This window comes from Periophthalmus magnuspinnatus, chromosome 16, assembly GCF_009829125.3.
Source record: "Periophthalmus magnuspinnatus isolate fPerMag1 chromosome 16, fPerMag1.2.pri, whole genome shotgun sequence".
Lineage (NCBI taxonomy): Eukaryota > Metazoa > Chordata > Actinopteri > Gobiiformes > Gobiidae > Periophthalmus > Periophthalmus magnuspinnatus.
Window position 1 is genome coordinate 24,327,684 of NC_047141.1, and position 16,927 is coordinate 24,344,610.

Sequence of the window (16,927 nt, forward strand, 5' to 3'; positions counted from 1 at the left end):
GTAAAGCAGCATAATTAGAGTGAAATGTGAAGTCAGGCTTTTTCAAATTGCGCCTCTTCCTCAAGAAAAATCAGGCCATGATTAACGAATCAATGATTAATGAGCACGCTAATTAATCAATTAATTATTAAACAAGCACGCTGAACAAAAAAAGGGAAAGATGACGCCCAACAGTGGGTATAAGAGATGGCTTAGAATTGTGTTTTGAGAAGAAAGGATTTGGAAAAATTTGCTTTGTTTGTTCTGTCGGTTTGTTTTGTCTTCTGTTACAGGGAAAAGGAGGAGGGGTGGAGGAGGAGACAGATAGAATTCTTAACTTAAGGTAATCAGCAACTTCACCCCCAAACAGTTCTTTACACAAGCTGTGCAAAACTAGTAACCGGTAAATTGAAAAACACAGATTTTCTTTTTTCTATAGCTCTTTTTCTTCTGGAAAGGATAACTAACATTTTGTCTCCTATAATTGGTTTGTTAGTAGTTAAGGGTATGGATTTTAAAAGGTTTGATGGGGGAAATTTGTAGTAGCTGAATGAGTGGGTGAGAGCATTTTCAAACTGCAGCTCCTATGTGGTGTTCCTGTATTGGTCCAAGGTGGGGGGGCATTGTAAACTGGTGTGATGACACGATGACATAATGCGTGCAGAGAGAGAGGAGGGTGGCTGTGTGGTCTACATTACAGTTTGTTGCATGAGACCGCATATCATTACAACCCACATTATACAGCAGATGGCCTTAATGTGTGTCCTAACTCCTGCATAGTTTTATTTGGTCATGGCGATGTTTGAAGAATGTCCGTAACCAACAAAAAAAGTCTCCCAAAAGTGCTGAGGGTAACACTTAGCACCCCGCGCGTGTCTCCTCCCTGTCTTTAAGTAGGACGCCCCATCAATCTTTGATAATGTGCCGTGTGGGCCTCTCCTGTGCGACCAGCCTGACGAGACATCACAGCTACGACTGATGTATGAAACGGAATGCTACCACTGTAACTGTGATATAGTGGACCTATTCGACTCAAGTCTGACCTTTTTTTTCATCAGATATTAATCGCTGCAGTGAAAGAATATACGTGTGATGCATCCCTCCCTCAGGATCTCCGTACACCACTTTCCCTTTAAACCTTTTTACAAGTCGAATAATGGGCAGAGGGGCTTTTCTTTTGTGTGCCAAAATCCCTGGAGCGCCAACACAACAACAGGATATGTGACGTGAAATATGACTTTATAAGCAGCCTGGTTTATTGTTTCTATTAAAATGCGGCATTACTTCATAAAGATGCGTTTTCCCCTTGATACCCGGAAGAACAACCTCAAAGTGGAAGACATGAGAGACAGATCTTTCATATCTTTTCCTGGCCTTATTAACAAGTGTCTGAGTGACAGGAGGAGTCTCAAAGGGTTTTCAAAGAGAGAGTGCAAAAAAAAGAGCTAAGGGCAAGATCACGCTTTTTCAAACTTTTTTTGTCTCCCATACCACACCTACCACACAATAGTTTCCCTCCAACGGCCAGTGGCTTGACTAGTGGTGCATTCTGTCCTATAAGCGACCGTAGCAATGCAGATTCCCCCTTTGTGCTAGAGGCTAAGTTGGCTCATTGACTGTGAAAACTTGGACATATGGTGCCTGGTGTGCTGAAATGGATCATAGCAGAGAAAGCGCCTGGGTTGGGCTAATGACCCCATGACCTTTAGCACTTAAGCATTTACAGCGCGATGAACTTAAACACCTCATTGTGTACCAGGTCTGTGGGTGTTAAAGAATGTAACACAGCCAATAAGAACAGATGGAAGCAATGTGGCTGTTTCAGCTATTGGACAGCATGCGTCTGATGGATTCTGTCTGATGCTTAAGGGTGGTTAAAATATGAGTCGGGCAGTGGGTTTTGGGTGGGCTGCAGAAGCTAAAGAAAATGGTTGAAAAGTGCAGTAATTTAGTCATCAAGTAAAAGGAAAAGTCCAGTCAGGTCCACAGGTCTAAGTGACCATTCATTTTCAAGTATGTAAACAAAGTCTGTACCAGAGCAGAACTGTTGACCTTCAGAAAAGTAAAAGTTGGTGTCTGTACAAGAGTGCACAAGGCCAGAATTTAAACAATAAAATAATGACTTTTTGATAAGATCCTGGATTCTTGGCACAAAGTACTTTCTCCAGTGTGTTTTCTCAGACCACAAGTTCAGTAGCCAGGCATACAGCTACAGTAAATTCCTGATGTTTAGATACTGAGCTGGTGTTTTTAGGAGAGTTGTGCCCCGGTGTGATAAAACAGTAAATTAAATGCACAAATGTCTAATCTAATACAAAGACAGTAAAAGTAAACTTTATGAAAAAAATCCAAATACAGTGAAGTGTGAAAACTAAGTGTGTGCAGGTCACAAGGCTGCGGGTTGAGCTGCGATAAACAGCAAACTGCAGCCTCTTAAGCTGATCTGGTGCGATGATCGATCATTAGACGCAGTGTGGAGATAAGTCCCTCTGGCTGCCTGCTGGCTACTGCTGATCCCATATCACCCTCACAGGATACGCTATGAATCACAGGAAGTTGAGATCAATCTGTATAGATTGTACCGCTTGATTACAAATGAAAAAAATCCCATTTGGCTTAGCCTCTCAAATACCTCCGAGTCTGACTGCCAAAGTGTGAATGTGTAGGTGTCTGCTCAGCTCACTTTGTGTGCATTAAATAATAGCTTCTTACTTATTCTTAGAGTGATTTCTGATATTTGTTGAGCTCTCTCTCAACAATCTGTCGTACCTTCTCTCATTTACTCTGCTCAGCCTGTCCTGCGCTTAAATCTCCCTTCTTGAGGGAGTCGTCTTTTAAATCTTAATTAAAACAGACTCCCGGAGCCCCCCGCCCTCCCAGCGGCTGGCTGAAAGCAGCTTAGAACAATCAAGAGGACGGATTAGAAGTGAGAAGAAAGGAGGAGAAGCAGGAGAGGAGGGGGGAAAGAACAACAATGCAGAGAAAATATTGAGAGGAGCGAGAGATGACCCCCTTCCTTCATCCTGCTGATCCTGTGCTGTACCACGGCCTGGAGTCTGACCTAACCTATTGACATTCAGCTTCTCGGCAGATTAAGCAGCGAATGGAGCTCTGGAAGAGGGTAAACACACTGCAGGAACAATGACCAACAGGCAGCACCTTATTGGATTGTAATTAAGTGCCAGAGGACCCGGCTTGGGGCATGTTAAGTGCTGTGGGACACACGTTAGAGCAGCACAACTCACATCACTGCCTACTCCTCCACAATGGCCTATTTCTTACCTATTTGCCTCTATTATTATCTCCTGTATCTGTGTGGCCACTGTTCCCCATGATCCTCAGAGGAGCGTTTTCCTTTAACAAGCGCCTCATCCCCAGAGAAGACTGCTTCAGCAGTAAGGTGAAAAAACAGGATGAAAAATTGGGCAAGATTATTTGATATTGAACAGATTGGATTATGAGAGTAAGAGGGAAATGATTTTTTTCCAAGTGTCCCCGAGGAGGGGCAGAACGTGAGTGAGGCACCCAACTTAAAACTGGTCGCAAATCTTTTCTTCCCAATTAAGCAGTGACTAATTTAAGCAGGCCTTTTCTGTACGTGTGAACTTTCCCACTATAGTGCCACTGGTCCCCCTCTGTCTGGAAGGGCTCCCCTGATTAGAACAACACACAATGGCCACTGCGCCCTCCTGTTTTAGACTCCTGTATGCACTAATTAGAGCGATCTCATTAATGTGTTAGTGCGAAGAGAGAGGTGCCTGGACATCATAGCCTGACATGGAACAGAACAGGAAAAAAACAGCTAGGCCCCGCTAGAGACAGGCCATCGCCACCTCAGCAGGCACATAAAGCTATTCATTAATTGGTGTGAAAGCGCACACATTCGGAAGCCACAACTGACCAAACACGCACACTCGCACCTCAGCTTGAGTAGACACACACTGTAATGCTATGGGTAATGCAAGAGCCAGCTGCCTGTTAGCACATTACCTGGGATCAAAGCAGGCAAAGCTCACAGGGTACTCTCTTATTTGTCAAGGCAAATTGAAGCCCACTGTTATGTTTGTCCTTTGGCAGAATGGTGGTTTTGCAAAATCGAATGGAAGCACTGAATCTCCTTTCCCCCATCATGTGAGCCTCTTTGAAATCCTCAGAAGACTTTGCTTTTCTCAATCCGAACTTCAGCTGTGATCCAAGCCTCCAGCTATATTATAGGGATCCACATGACGACTGTCCGTTTCCACAGCATTACAGCAACAGTCATGGCTATAAGAGGTTTTTCAATTGGACCATTGATTCCCGCTATACCCGAAAATCCTCCACCAGTTCTTATACAGGCCCTGTTCTTTTATCACATGCTCAAAGATGACACACACGAAACCAAAGTGGCATAAAAGGCACGCACACCCCCTTTAGTCTGCACAATACAGAGCCAGCTTGAATTCCTGGGGGGTTAAACAAAAGGATTGGGTTTAAATTGGCTTTTAAAGAACTCCCTTTCACAATAACAAAGTATAGACTGGTGTGTCAGGGGGTTGTTTAGAGAGAGACGGGCCAGTTAGAGCTGCTGTGAATGGTTAATATTGAAGCGTGACGGCTCAAGAGCTTGCCACAAAAAACTAACTTCAATGGATTCTTCTTCCAATCAGGCCTGTCCAGTGCTCACTCTCTGGTCACTGCTTTACACATGATGGTGATTGAGTGGATTCATTAAGAGCTATTTATCTTTATCCACAACCGCAGGTCCCCAAAAGAGTGCTGACATGTTTAACACACCCACGCAACGCCCACCAGTCAACCTAGGCAGATGCACGCACGGGAACATTAAGTGGCACCAGTGTAACCCGATTAAAATGTTGTTTTTCACAACACACAAACACTACTGATAGATTCTCAATCGCTGTATATTGGTCCATCAGACACACATATATTTAGCTTTCAATAGTCTGCTATGTGCTGTGTTCAAAGTGTGATCTAGACTAGAAGAAACATGCCAAATCAATCAATGAGCCAACCACACACATTCAGCAGACAGGGGAGTACTTCAAAGCTGGTACCTCATTCCAAACCATGGCTTTGATTTTGGACTGTACCAGAACTCACAGTGCAAAAAGGTGACACCACAACTATGTACTTTTTTTTTCAAGTAACATGCTTTTGGGTAGTTAGCAAAAATATAATTAGCTGACATGCCTTTGGTTTTTGACTTTGTTGTTCCTGGGATAAAATTGGACACAGGATGGCATGGGTCTGATGTAGCTTGCAATTAGACTTCCTTTCCTTGACATCATGTACCTCTGAACATCATCAAACACCTGCAGAAAATTACTCTTTTAAGGTTGTGGCCTGTGGTGGTGCTGTGGCGTAAATTGAACCAGGGCGAAAAGCCTGTCACATGACCTCTGACCCCAAAAAACATCCTCTCTCGGGGCCCCTCCCAAACAAACCACAACAAACAGTTCTGAGAATCCGCTAGCTGCCTTTGATGTAACCAATCAGAGGTGAGATCTACCACCTCCTCATCTTCCTCGTGTGAGTCAGTCTTCTCCCACTGAGCAGGTGTATTAAATGAAGCCACTCTTTGGCCACACCTCAAAGTGCACTCTGAAGAGGGCTTTCCTGCACACCTCTCTCATCTTTTATCCCTGCGTTCACCCTTCCCTCCTCTGCCTTTACTCTACTTTTAACATACTCTACAATGTGATATACAGAATGTTTTTTTAAGATTTATCTACACTTTTGTTCCCAAACGAGCATCTTTCCCTTATGTTTTTGTCTATTTAGCTATACGTCTAATTACGCTGTCTCACTTATGTAATTAGAGCAAAAATAAATGGCTGCTCTAGCGGTGCATCTCCCCTCTACCCCTCCCGTTTGCAAGTTGAAGAAAACAAATTATGGAGAACAATAGGTACAAATGGCTTCTGCACCAAACTGCATGACTGATGCAGCCCAGGTTTGTATATCTCGTCCCTCGCTTCTAGCTTTCCACAGCTCTTTACTCTCTCTCTCTTGTCCATTATCTCTGGCTATATGTCTCTGTTTTGAAAATGGGAATAACTTGAGCACTTCCACACCCAACTACCCTCGCTGCATCATCTGTCTTCCCTCCCTGACATTATATTCACTGACATTATATTAGGCAAGGTCCTTTCTTTTCTTCTTTCATTCATTTTCTTTCTTTCCATACCCCACTATCTATTCCCACTCTTGCTGTCTCCACTGGCAGTCTCTTCTCCCTATCCCCCAGAGTCTTCTGTACTGCAAAGCAAACGCCTGGGACTTTCCAAAGCAAACAGGCAGCATCCTGTGTGCTGCAGCCCCATCTGTGGATAGTCTGAGGAGGGAACAATCGGTCCCTCTTCTCCTCTGCGCGTTCCCGTTCTGCCCCCCTGGGAGGTGGGATGCCTCACTGAGACGGGTGCACTGTGCTGGAACAATGGACCGTCCGCTTTCTCCAACAGAGGTGTTAGGTTCACCTCACAACCCCATCTTTCTATCTTTGAGAGGACATGGAGCGCCCTATCCAAACTTTTCCTAGCTTTGGTTTAGATGTGAGGATTATGTTATCTTTACAACTCTCATCCCTTTTGTTATTCTTACAATATCACTAACAAAAGTAGGTGCCCACATGTCCAAGTGCACACCGCAGACATTGCGTTTAGCCGGAGGTGTTGAGAGATCACGTTTCCATTAATCCCCCTCGGAGTTGCCGCTGTTACACCTTTGTTTTTTTCACCTCTCCCTCGCTGTAAAAGAAAAAGGAGCAGGTATGCCTCTCACCAACACAAGCATATCCATTACCCGCAACACACGGCTCCTGGCGCTAAATCCCTTTGACCTCTCCGCCTGGCTTTACTTTCTTTCCTCTGTTCTCACACCAAGCCCAATGGCATCTCCGCTAACCAAAGATGAACCACACCTTTGCTTCCTGTTCTATCCAACCACCTACCACAAACCCACACACCTTGATATTCATCCCCATCGCAGATCAATACTATTAACATGTTTTGTATTGAAGAAGCAGCAGTTAACAGTGCGATCAATTCACTTTGACTGACACCCCTCAGTTGATTGCAAATTAGCTGCCTCCTCCTCGAATAGACCTATAAATATAAGAGCGGTGCACATTTACAGTCCCAATGCCCCTAGACCTAATCACCTATTAGTTAGTGGCTGACTGAGTAATGCAAATACCCTTTGTGCCTATGACACAACATAGGCTGTGTACTGTAGAGAAAGAGATGACATATTGTGGAAGATTGAGCTTTATTAATTAGACAGTTGGACTTTGACTAATCAGTACAGAAAGGGCAAGCACGCCCAGAGACACCACAGTCATCTGCACACCGCTCTCCAATCTGTGCCCTTGACCTCCTGCTCTGAGTGACTCACTTCTGGATGATGTGGGAATGTCACAAGAAATGAAAACACACCTATTGATGGTGAATGGAAATTACACTTAATTAAACACAATTTCTAACATTCAGGAGAGTTTTACTTCTTCGTGTTTATTAATTGTGAGTGGGATTTTTCAGATATGAGTAGCCTGATCACTGTAGGTTAAGAGTAATATTTGTGGTAGTCATAGCAATACAAGTACATTTAGTTGTGTTTTATGTTCAATTTGCTTTAGAATTTACAATAAAATACTAAAATATAATCATACAATTATACAGTATTTCACTTAATTACTGCTTTTGTTCCCTTCTGCTTATTACTCATGAGTGTTGTTAAAAATTACCTCACAGCCAGTATACTGTTTCAAAATGATTATTCCTTTTCAGGCAGAAATAAAACTCCTAAATTCAGTGTTAAGGAACATGGCTGCAGGAGATAACACAGGAACAGATATTGCTGCAACACTGAAAATTTCAATTTGCAGTTGCTTTCTGTGTCTTGGCAAGAGATATAAAATGTGTGTCTTGCGGGATGGGAATGGATTGGAAAATAAAAATATATATATCTGCAATTTTTCTACTCTGCTGATTTCAGAAATGCTTTGTCTTTCTAGGTGACTTGTGTATCAAGGGACAACAAATGCAATCCAAGGATTTCCTAAATAGCTTATATGAAAATGACTGTTTACCTCGGGGTGCTGTTTTAATGACATGCACCAAATTAATCCTTCCTCTTTGCTATTTTTTACAGCTGCTTGCTTGCAAAAAAGAATAAACAAGTTGTATATGGGGTCCCCCACCAGTCTGTATGTAGATGATACTGCCTTAGGTGCTTAAACTAAGGGGAAAGAATAGGCAGAAGAAGACTCCAGGCAGTGGCAGGAAGCTGACACAGCCCTGTATTGTCCCATTCTTTGTCATTTCCTCCAACCGGATCCTCCGAGTGCCCTCAGAGGAAGACAAGGTGACAATGTGCGTGTGCAAGACAGGCAGCAAGGAGAAAGCAGGAGACAAAAAGAGGAAATGACAGACAGACTTAGGTAAAAAAATAGGTTAAAGTAGCATCCTTGCTTGAGCTAAGGCTACTTCCCTTCTAGAGCCAAACCTCAGAAGACATCCAGTTAAATAAGTGGGAGCTGATAACGAGGCTTCAGGACACAGTGCCAAGTTCTTTATCTTTGTTTACCCACATGGCAAAGCTGATTAGAAGGAGGCAATGATATGAAACACTATTGTTTTCGGTCTACTTTTAGAGCAAGTGTGTATGAATAGACAAACATTTGCTACTCTGGTGTTTAATAGTGCACATATTTTACTAACCTTTTGTTGTTTTATACAGCCTTCATAAAATTGACACCCATAAAATAAGATCTATAGTCTCCAATAGGGATGTCATAATATAAATTTTAGTGCTACTATTATTGTGAGAAGAAACATCACAATTACTGACACCATCACCAGACAGCATTGAAATCTTAATTCACATCTAATAGATCACCATGCCTTATTTAACCAGCTTTATTAAATCAAACTTTCTGAATTATTAAGTTAAAGTGACAAACAGACCTGACGTTTCCGATAGTGATGTATGTGATCTAGAGATTTGGAGATAGCATTTTGAATTCCATCATTTGAAACTAACTAACCTTGTAATATCAGAGATTTTCTATGAATAAACACAACTTTATTGCTTTGGGTTGTTCATGTCGAAATGATAAATATAGAAATACGGAGGCTGCCAAGTGACAAACATGACCGACAGAAGTGTAGTCAGCTTTGAGAGGCTTCACCACCAATACCTTAAACAAGGATAAATGCAAGAAGTATATTAATGGAGTCTACTCTCAGCACAAATCCTGTCTTTAGCGTATTTAAGTAGACCGCTGCTACAATATAAATCATACCATTAGCCGCCGCCATCCAGGGAGTGAATCTTTAAAATTCTGCTACAATGTTCAATAAAACACTCAAGCAGCTGAACTATTACTTGGCTCCCACATAGACAGGAAATCAAAGTAGGCCAAAATTCATCTATATCTTTGCCATGACTGTGTCTCCTAAATAATGCAAGCCACTTCTGTTCGGGACTCGGCTCTGTTCACTTTCTGCTGTGTCTGCAACTTTTGTGCACATCGTATCTTGCTGTTTGGCTGGGGTTCCTGCCTCACAACTTTATGTCTGCTACCCACTTATTGCTCAAGGCTTAATATTAGAGAGGAGCAGCCAGAAAAAGTGATGTTTGTTTGTGAGATAGAAGGTATGTGGGGTTGTACAAACACTTTTAGAAATGCATTGGATAAAGGAATATGTATCGATGTACTCCAATCGCAAGACAAAAAACTGCATCTCCACCAAGGCACAGGTCCTATCTTGCAATCATATGGGTTTATATTTAATAGAGATGATATAAAGTGACCAAACTGGACTAATCTTTAAGTTAAAAGCACATAATAAATTGTGCGTTGTCCAAATCCCTTAACACTTCTAATGGCTCTGCAGCATAATTAATCATTTTGTCCTTGGCCCATAACTGACCTTTCTTACTGTAGTAATGTAATTAAAATACTACACAAAGTTTGTGTTTATTGGAAAACAGCATATTCCACATCCGCAGCCTAGTGCTGTTGGATTGCAATTTTGTGTTTTTCGGTTTAATTATGGAGACATTTGTGCCACATCTGAGCCCCCTCCACTTCATTTTTTCTGCTTGGCGTAACTCATGGGCATGACTCAAAGAACAGTGGTTCATGAAATATGCACAGCTGCCCAAAACAAACCTCTGGGGTGAAGCTGCCCCTGTGTCCAAAAACATATCAGCGCTGAATTAAGGAGATGCAAATGTGCTGTAATGTGAGGACATGACGAGGCTGGAGTCATTTGTGATGTTGTGTACATGTTTATTTATGTGTGAATAAACATAAGATCTGCCAAACGCCTCTGGCCTCTTAAAGAGATTCTCTCTCCTGTAGCTGCACAACAGGGCAAAAAGACATGTGAGAAGCAGCAAGGTGGAACGTTTCTGTGGCGTTGCACTATACAGCGAGACACAAGAGGCGACGCGACTTAAGAGGAAAGGCAGAGAAACTTGTAATCTCCGCTCGCAGCCTTTGAACTTGGCCCGATGAGAGGCAAGCGACCCAAAGCAAAAGGTTTCCAAAGAGGAGCTCACTGAAGATTACTCAGAATACTGATGCACTGTGGAATCCAATTCCTCTGGGAGCCCAGGGGACTGTGAGAGAGTAAATTATCTGTGTAGTATGGCGCCACACAGGCCTACTTGTGGGTGAACTCTGAGCCTAACACTAAGTTTAAAAGAAGACATTTTGAACTGCAGAGGAGTTTGTGAATGCAGCCAATTTAGAGCATCAGTGACTCAGTGTGTGCCTGTGCCACAATAAATGAGGCCTAGGGTCTCTTAGGTTCTAATTAGGGCAGCTGTTACGTTCCCATTATGTGTGTGTGTGTAAGAGAGAGGGTGTGTTAGTATAGGGCGCCTTGAGACAGACCCCTCTTATCCAGCTGTTGTTAGTGCACCAGGGAGCAGAGGTCCACTGGTGTCAGATCCCACCCCCTGCGGCTCTCAATAACCACAAAACTATGTGGAAGCACCACTAAAAAGGTAAAGCTGTGTGGAAAACAGCACATGGTTGAGTTCGCGGTGCCATTTGTGAGTGTGTTTTTGTGTCTGAGAAAGTGCATATGATAAAAAGCAAAAGCTACAGGCAGTCTAAAACAATCACAGACTATATTATTCCCTCTTTTGTCTCCCTCTCAGAAGATCTCCAACTGTGCCCACTCTCTGCCATGCTGCATTCAAAGTGAATCATTTCTGTTCAGCACTGGTTTATTTCTGTTTCTGATCACTTAGCAGGCTCAGTATTAATTACACCATGCTTTTTTTATTTTTGTAACAGAGCATTTGCAGCTCTAAATTATTCAGCTTGATTAAAGCAGCTGCTCAGAAGCTTGCATCTTTATAATGGGCTTATTTAGACTTGATAAATATGGATGGTCTGCTCGTGAAATCTCTCTAACTTTCTCTTTTTGATTTAGTGGTCACAGAAGACATACACTACATCAAAAACATTACAACAACACGCTATAGCACCCCCTGTGCACTTTTGGTTGCCACCTTTAACGATTTAGCACAATGTAAATGCAATGACAGAAAAAATGCGAGTTGAATAGTTTAAAATCAATCTGTCTTTTGATTGGTTGAGAGGGGAGACAGGTGCGCCTAAATCCAGGACACAAACAATAGAAAAGTCCCCCTCTCTTTTTCTCTCACTCAGCCACATGCCCGCGAGACAGAACTGCCCCGGCCCCAGCGAGGCACGGTAAACTCCCCGTTACGCACAGATTCTACTCCTCACGACAACGTTGAAACAGGCACCACGGGGCAATATTTAACACAGCGTACAACACTTATGGCATTTACACCAAATTGTCTTGAGGTGAACCCACTTTAGTTGAACATTTACGCAAGGCTCGTAAGAAGCCGGTCAGAAGTCCGTTCCATGGAGACCCGTTTCAACGTTTGCTGAAGCCCAACACTTTAATTGTGTTAAAAGCTTATTTGGATGTGCCTTGAGTCCACAGTCCATCACAATTAGCCTTCTCAATAGAGTAATTAAAACTGTACGACCGCTCATTTAAAAACGCAACTTTAACTCTGCAGGTGCGCTCTGGTCCAACAGTAAGATTTCGAGATGCCGAAGCGACCATACTATTTCATCCAGCTCATAGCGTAACATCTCAACCGAAACTTCACTTTAAAGACCATTTCAAAGTGATAACACACAATCACCCGTAGATTCCAGCACCACTGTGGCACTGCACCATACGCGCTACTCCTCTACCTCCCAACATTACTTGACGCAGCGCGCTAGAGTGGACCGTAGTGCATCTATGTACACATCCACGTGGAAAAAACGTAACAAAAGACGTACCTGTGGCCATAAGGCAGAAGATAAGGTACAGCGTGAACATGTTGCGTGATGCTGCGACCACTGGCTGACTTGTGGATGGCTTGGCTCCCCGCTCCAATGCGACTGTGCTAGAGTCCACCACGGCACCACTGGTTCTCATTCGCTGGACGCTCAAAGATGCAGTCTATAGTACAATCCAGTGTAAAGAAAAAATTTCTCCGGGCACTTGGCAAAGACTGTTATTGATACATCTCCATACTTTAGTGGTAACTTTCCCCCACGTCCGCTTCTTCTCCGCTTGTTAAATCGCCACGGTCCACTCTCGAACCCGCGTACGCATACAGTGAGCTCAGTACAGTGGTCTCTCCTCTATCCACAGTGCGCAGTGAAGTTCCTCTCTCACTCCGCTCCCCTCATTTCGCTCTCCTGTCTCCAATGGGAAATGCGCGCTGACTGTCATCTGCCAAAGAGCGGGGTGTACTGAAATCTGGCATTGGTGAAGCCCCTCAGTCTCTGATGCGTACCAGGGGGAGTACACAGCGACCCCCCCCCTTCCTCCGCCCCTGGGGTCCCACCATTGGCTGAGAGGGTGTCATGGGGAGGGCATTTAAACACACTTTTTACAGACTTTAATGGAACGCGCAGAAGAGGAGAGTTTTCACAGCGCAAATACACAAGGCACCCATCAAGGAAGTGTGATGTGATGATGGACACGAGCGGTCAGGGCTTTGTTGTGGATTGTCACCATACTGTTACCACACTGCGGCATTCTGGAGGAAAAGTCTTTTTGTGTGTGGGTGTGGGACGCGGGGATGGTGATACTTGCTTCGTTTTGGGCTTATAGCTTGGCTTGTTTTAAAGATCTATTGCCTATTTTCAAACAAAACTAAAAGATGTGCTGTTTTCTCTGCGCAACTTAGTCCAAAACAGGCATACACAAGGAATCCAACTTATTGTGCCAGTCTTGATGATTGCGTCTGGAAGGACATTTGGTGTAAAAATCTATGCCAATTCAATATGTAAATAACAAAAATCAGAATGAAATTGCAAAAGGAACACGACATATGTTTTTTTAAAATGTATTTTTCAAACAATAACCTATATTATAAACGTGTAGCAAAATATTGTCAGATTAGTCATTGTCATTTATGAACATGCATGTTCTGGGCCAAAACATAACAAACTGACTATTCCACACGTGCCCAGATGTTGTAATACCTCAAAAGACCGCTAGGTGAAACTACCATCACTACAATACACAACCACTCATTCATGCATAATCCAATAGGGGTTGCAATACACATACAATACCCAATTTAATTAACAGAGCTTTTGTGAAGAGATAAGTGCTACTCTTTGACTTGCAGACTTTCTTTAGCATTTACCTGAAAACAGTTTATTTCTCTGAGTAAAAAACATCCTTCCTTCAGACAATAGAGCTCTTCTCTGAATGATGACTATTGAAAATGAGTATCCTGTTCAATTAGTTTCCAGATTTGGGGGAATTAATTAAGGTGATTTATGTGTAAGCAGTTGCCGCGAGCGTGGATTAGCTGCAGATGTTTTGCCAAATGGTGTAATTATCACTTTACTCTCTCTATCCCAACACTTGTAATAGAAAACATCATGGATCAAATAGGAACAGTGTCATCATTTATACACACATTTATCAGTCTGCCTCTTTTGTAAAATGTAAAGGCAGAAAATGTGTTTGATAAATCAAGATTTTTGGATTCAAATCCTAGAAATGATCAATAAATATCAAGCGCCATAAATTTTTATAGTATTATTGTTGAAGATAGATTTATCAGGGTTTTTTTTTTTTGTGATAACATGGATCTACACAGCATGAATACTGTAATGTTTTTATGCCTTAATAGAAAGACTCACACGTCTCTTTTCCAAAGTCTGCTTTTCAAGTAGACTTTGTGTATTTTGTGCACTCAACCCACCTTTTTGAAAATCATTCATAAAACCAATCTTTACCTGAATAGTCTCACAATGCAGTCTTACACTACAAAAAGTTTTCCCTGTGGAAAATGAAGCTTTAGAGGAACCGTATGCAAGATTTTGATTTTAAAGTCCATCAAAATGACCTATCTGTGTCCCCAGATAAGAGGTAAACATGTCCAAATCAAACATATTTCACTGATAACAATTGTAATGTTCCTTTATTCTTAATTACAAACACACTGGACATGTTGGTCAAGTTGTGTATAGTTTTGATCATCCAATCAGAAAGCAGAATGAGTCTCCCATTTCGGTTGCCAGTTCTTACAGCCAAATCCAGTTAAATCCTCCACCTGAATCCTCACTAACTAAATCTGCAGCCAATAATTAATCACCGATAGTGCAGTCTATGCAGCTGTTTTTTTCTGGAGGTTCTGAGCTTTCATACAAGGCATGGCCTGTCCATAATCTGAGAATGACAAAACTTGTATGTGGCTAAGGCAATGGCAACCCAGGTGCAGCTGTGAATGTACCTTGTAAAAATTCTAAGCGCACAGGCTACATACAGTTCTTATAAGTCAGATATGATGTCTAGAAAAACAAGGTTGGACCGGTGTTTAGAAAAAGCTCTTCTTTGTTTTGTTTCTAAATTGGAGCATTTTTTCCTTTGTAGAACGCTGCATCTTCTGTGCTTTAATAAGCTCCAAACGTATATGCCAGTGTAGTTGAATATGAGAAAACCTATTATACAGTATATAGTACAATAAAGCCAGGAGGAAAAATCATTACCATGTTCCAACAAAAGCTTTTTTTCTGAAGAGGTGAGAACAGTGCAATCTACCGCTGGCCCGTGGCTGTTTACATGCTCCCTCTTTGATGTTCTTCATTAGTTATTCAAGGGTCTATTGATTAACTAAAATAATAGGCCATCATCTGGTTAATCAGTCTTTCACTTGTATATTGTGGAGAGACACGGCTTAATCTAATCTTAACACAACCCCCCTCCCTCTCCTACCCCCCACTACTCTTCACAAACACTAAAACACACACCACATGTTAAAAGTAAGCCAGGTGGTAAGTGCCGCATCGGACGGTGAAAAATTCATCAAAGTGCATGGAGGCGGTTGCTGAGGAGCTTGTTTGGATTCCACACAAAAAACAGTGATATTTTTCCACATTTAATTAAAGGTTACTGTGTGATTAGGGCCCACTCCTCACATGAGCCTCCCCCCTGAACAGTAGTTCTTAAACACTTGGGGGACGGTCTTCCTGTTTATTGCCTCCCTGTAATGGAAACATAAGGGTCCCCTGCTAGTAAACACATGTTGATGGGAGAAACAGCTTGCGCAGCTGGGGAGCATAGGCTCGGTTAGTGTGAGCGAGCACATTGGTAAACTGTCTGTGTGTGCGTGAGACATCAAAGATATTATTTGTATGTCACAATTTGGACTGCGTTGAGAGCGATAGACAGCAGTAGAAGACGACACAGTTCATGCGTTCGTGTCCCAGATTGTGTGAAAGCATCAATGGGGTGACTAAAGGTAGGAGCTGGGTGAGCAGTAAAACAGCAGGGGAGCCACCGACAGTTGTGTTGTGATAATAAAATCAACAAGCTTTGTGCTAAGTCTGTCACCAGGCATGAGGCTCCGATTGAAATGCATGATCTCCTATGGCTCACCCAGATGGAGAGAGAGGGGCACACAAACATGCTAACTTTGCATAGGTTTTCTCCAATAGAATTAATTATGCCAGTCTCTGTGGTGTCGAATGGAGTGCGCTATGCTCCCTGAGCTTTTGAGCCTGTGAATAATTTATACATAAAAGGGGAGTTTTCAGCTGTGCCGGCCTTATTAATAATAAATATGGTTTGATATTTACTAAACTGTTCAGAGGGAGAAAGGGGTGACACTTAAGATGCCGCTTGCATGGTAATTGTACAGAGGTCATAAATAAAGCATGAAACCTCAATGTATGGAAATATGATTCGCGGTTAAATGAGAATAATTTAACTAAATATTGTCCCAGGTCCCGTTTGACCCTGGGTCAATTAAACCGGAGGTGTCTGTCATGGTACAGAGGAAGGCTGACAACTGCTCCGTCCGCTGCCTGTCCACCACAAAACTCGTCAAACAGGAGTGAAGGAAAACCTATTGACACTGATGGGAAACATGTGGTTAAGCCAAAGGATTTTGAAACCAAATATAAAACGAGTTCATTCTCTCAAGAAGAGACACTCAGTCCAAGGTTGTGTTGAGAAAACATGAGATGGAATATGAGGAATGTGAGTGTTGTTTTGATTCAAAACTATGTCATGTTTTACGAAAGGTTCACAAAAATACACAGCGTGGACTGAATGTAAAGTATTTCATAGTGACTTGTGAAACAGTATTACTGAAAAACAAGACTGGGATAAAAAACAGATGGAAGCATATTTTCACACTGATTCAATTTGTATCATAATTAATATAATTACTTTGTATGAAAGATAATCTATAACATTTTCTGAAGATTAAAAATAGAGTATTACTCCTATGAGGTGTGAATAGCTAACACATAACATATTTAGATCAAGATGTTACCTTTTATTGTTTTGAAACATATTAACATTTGTGTATAAATGTAAAATTACTGTGCAGAAGCATAGGTGACATAGGCTTGTGGGCTCAGCAT

General features: G+C 42.2%; 2 protein-coding genes across 3 annotated transcripts in view; both read right to left on the minus strand.

Annotated features, from left to right (window-relative positions):
• The window catches only part of lin37 (lin-37 DREAM MuvB core complex component), a 114,527-nt gene extending 114,459 nt beyond the window's left edge, over positions 1-68 (minus strand). Inside the window, exon 1 of the mRNA XM_033980634.2 lies at positions 63-68. The gene's annotated coding sequence lies outside the window, so the exon portion shown is untranslated. The remainder of the gene's footprint in view (positions 1-62) is intronic.
• The window catches only part of kirrel3l (kirre like nephrin family adhesion molecule 3, like), a 33,460-nt gene extending 20,676 nt beyond the window's left edge, over positions 1-12,784 (minus strand). For both annotated transcript variants that reach the window (XM_033980993.2, XM_033980992.2), the window contains exon 1: positions 12,329-12,784. In XM_033980993.2, the coding sequence (XP_033836884.1) occupies positions 12,329-12,467 (139 nt within the window). In that variant the 5' untranslated portion in view covers positions 12,468-12,784. The remainder of the gene's footprint in view (positions 1-12,328) is intronic.
• Between the last annotated feature and the right edge of the window lie 4,143 nt (positions 12,785-16,927).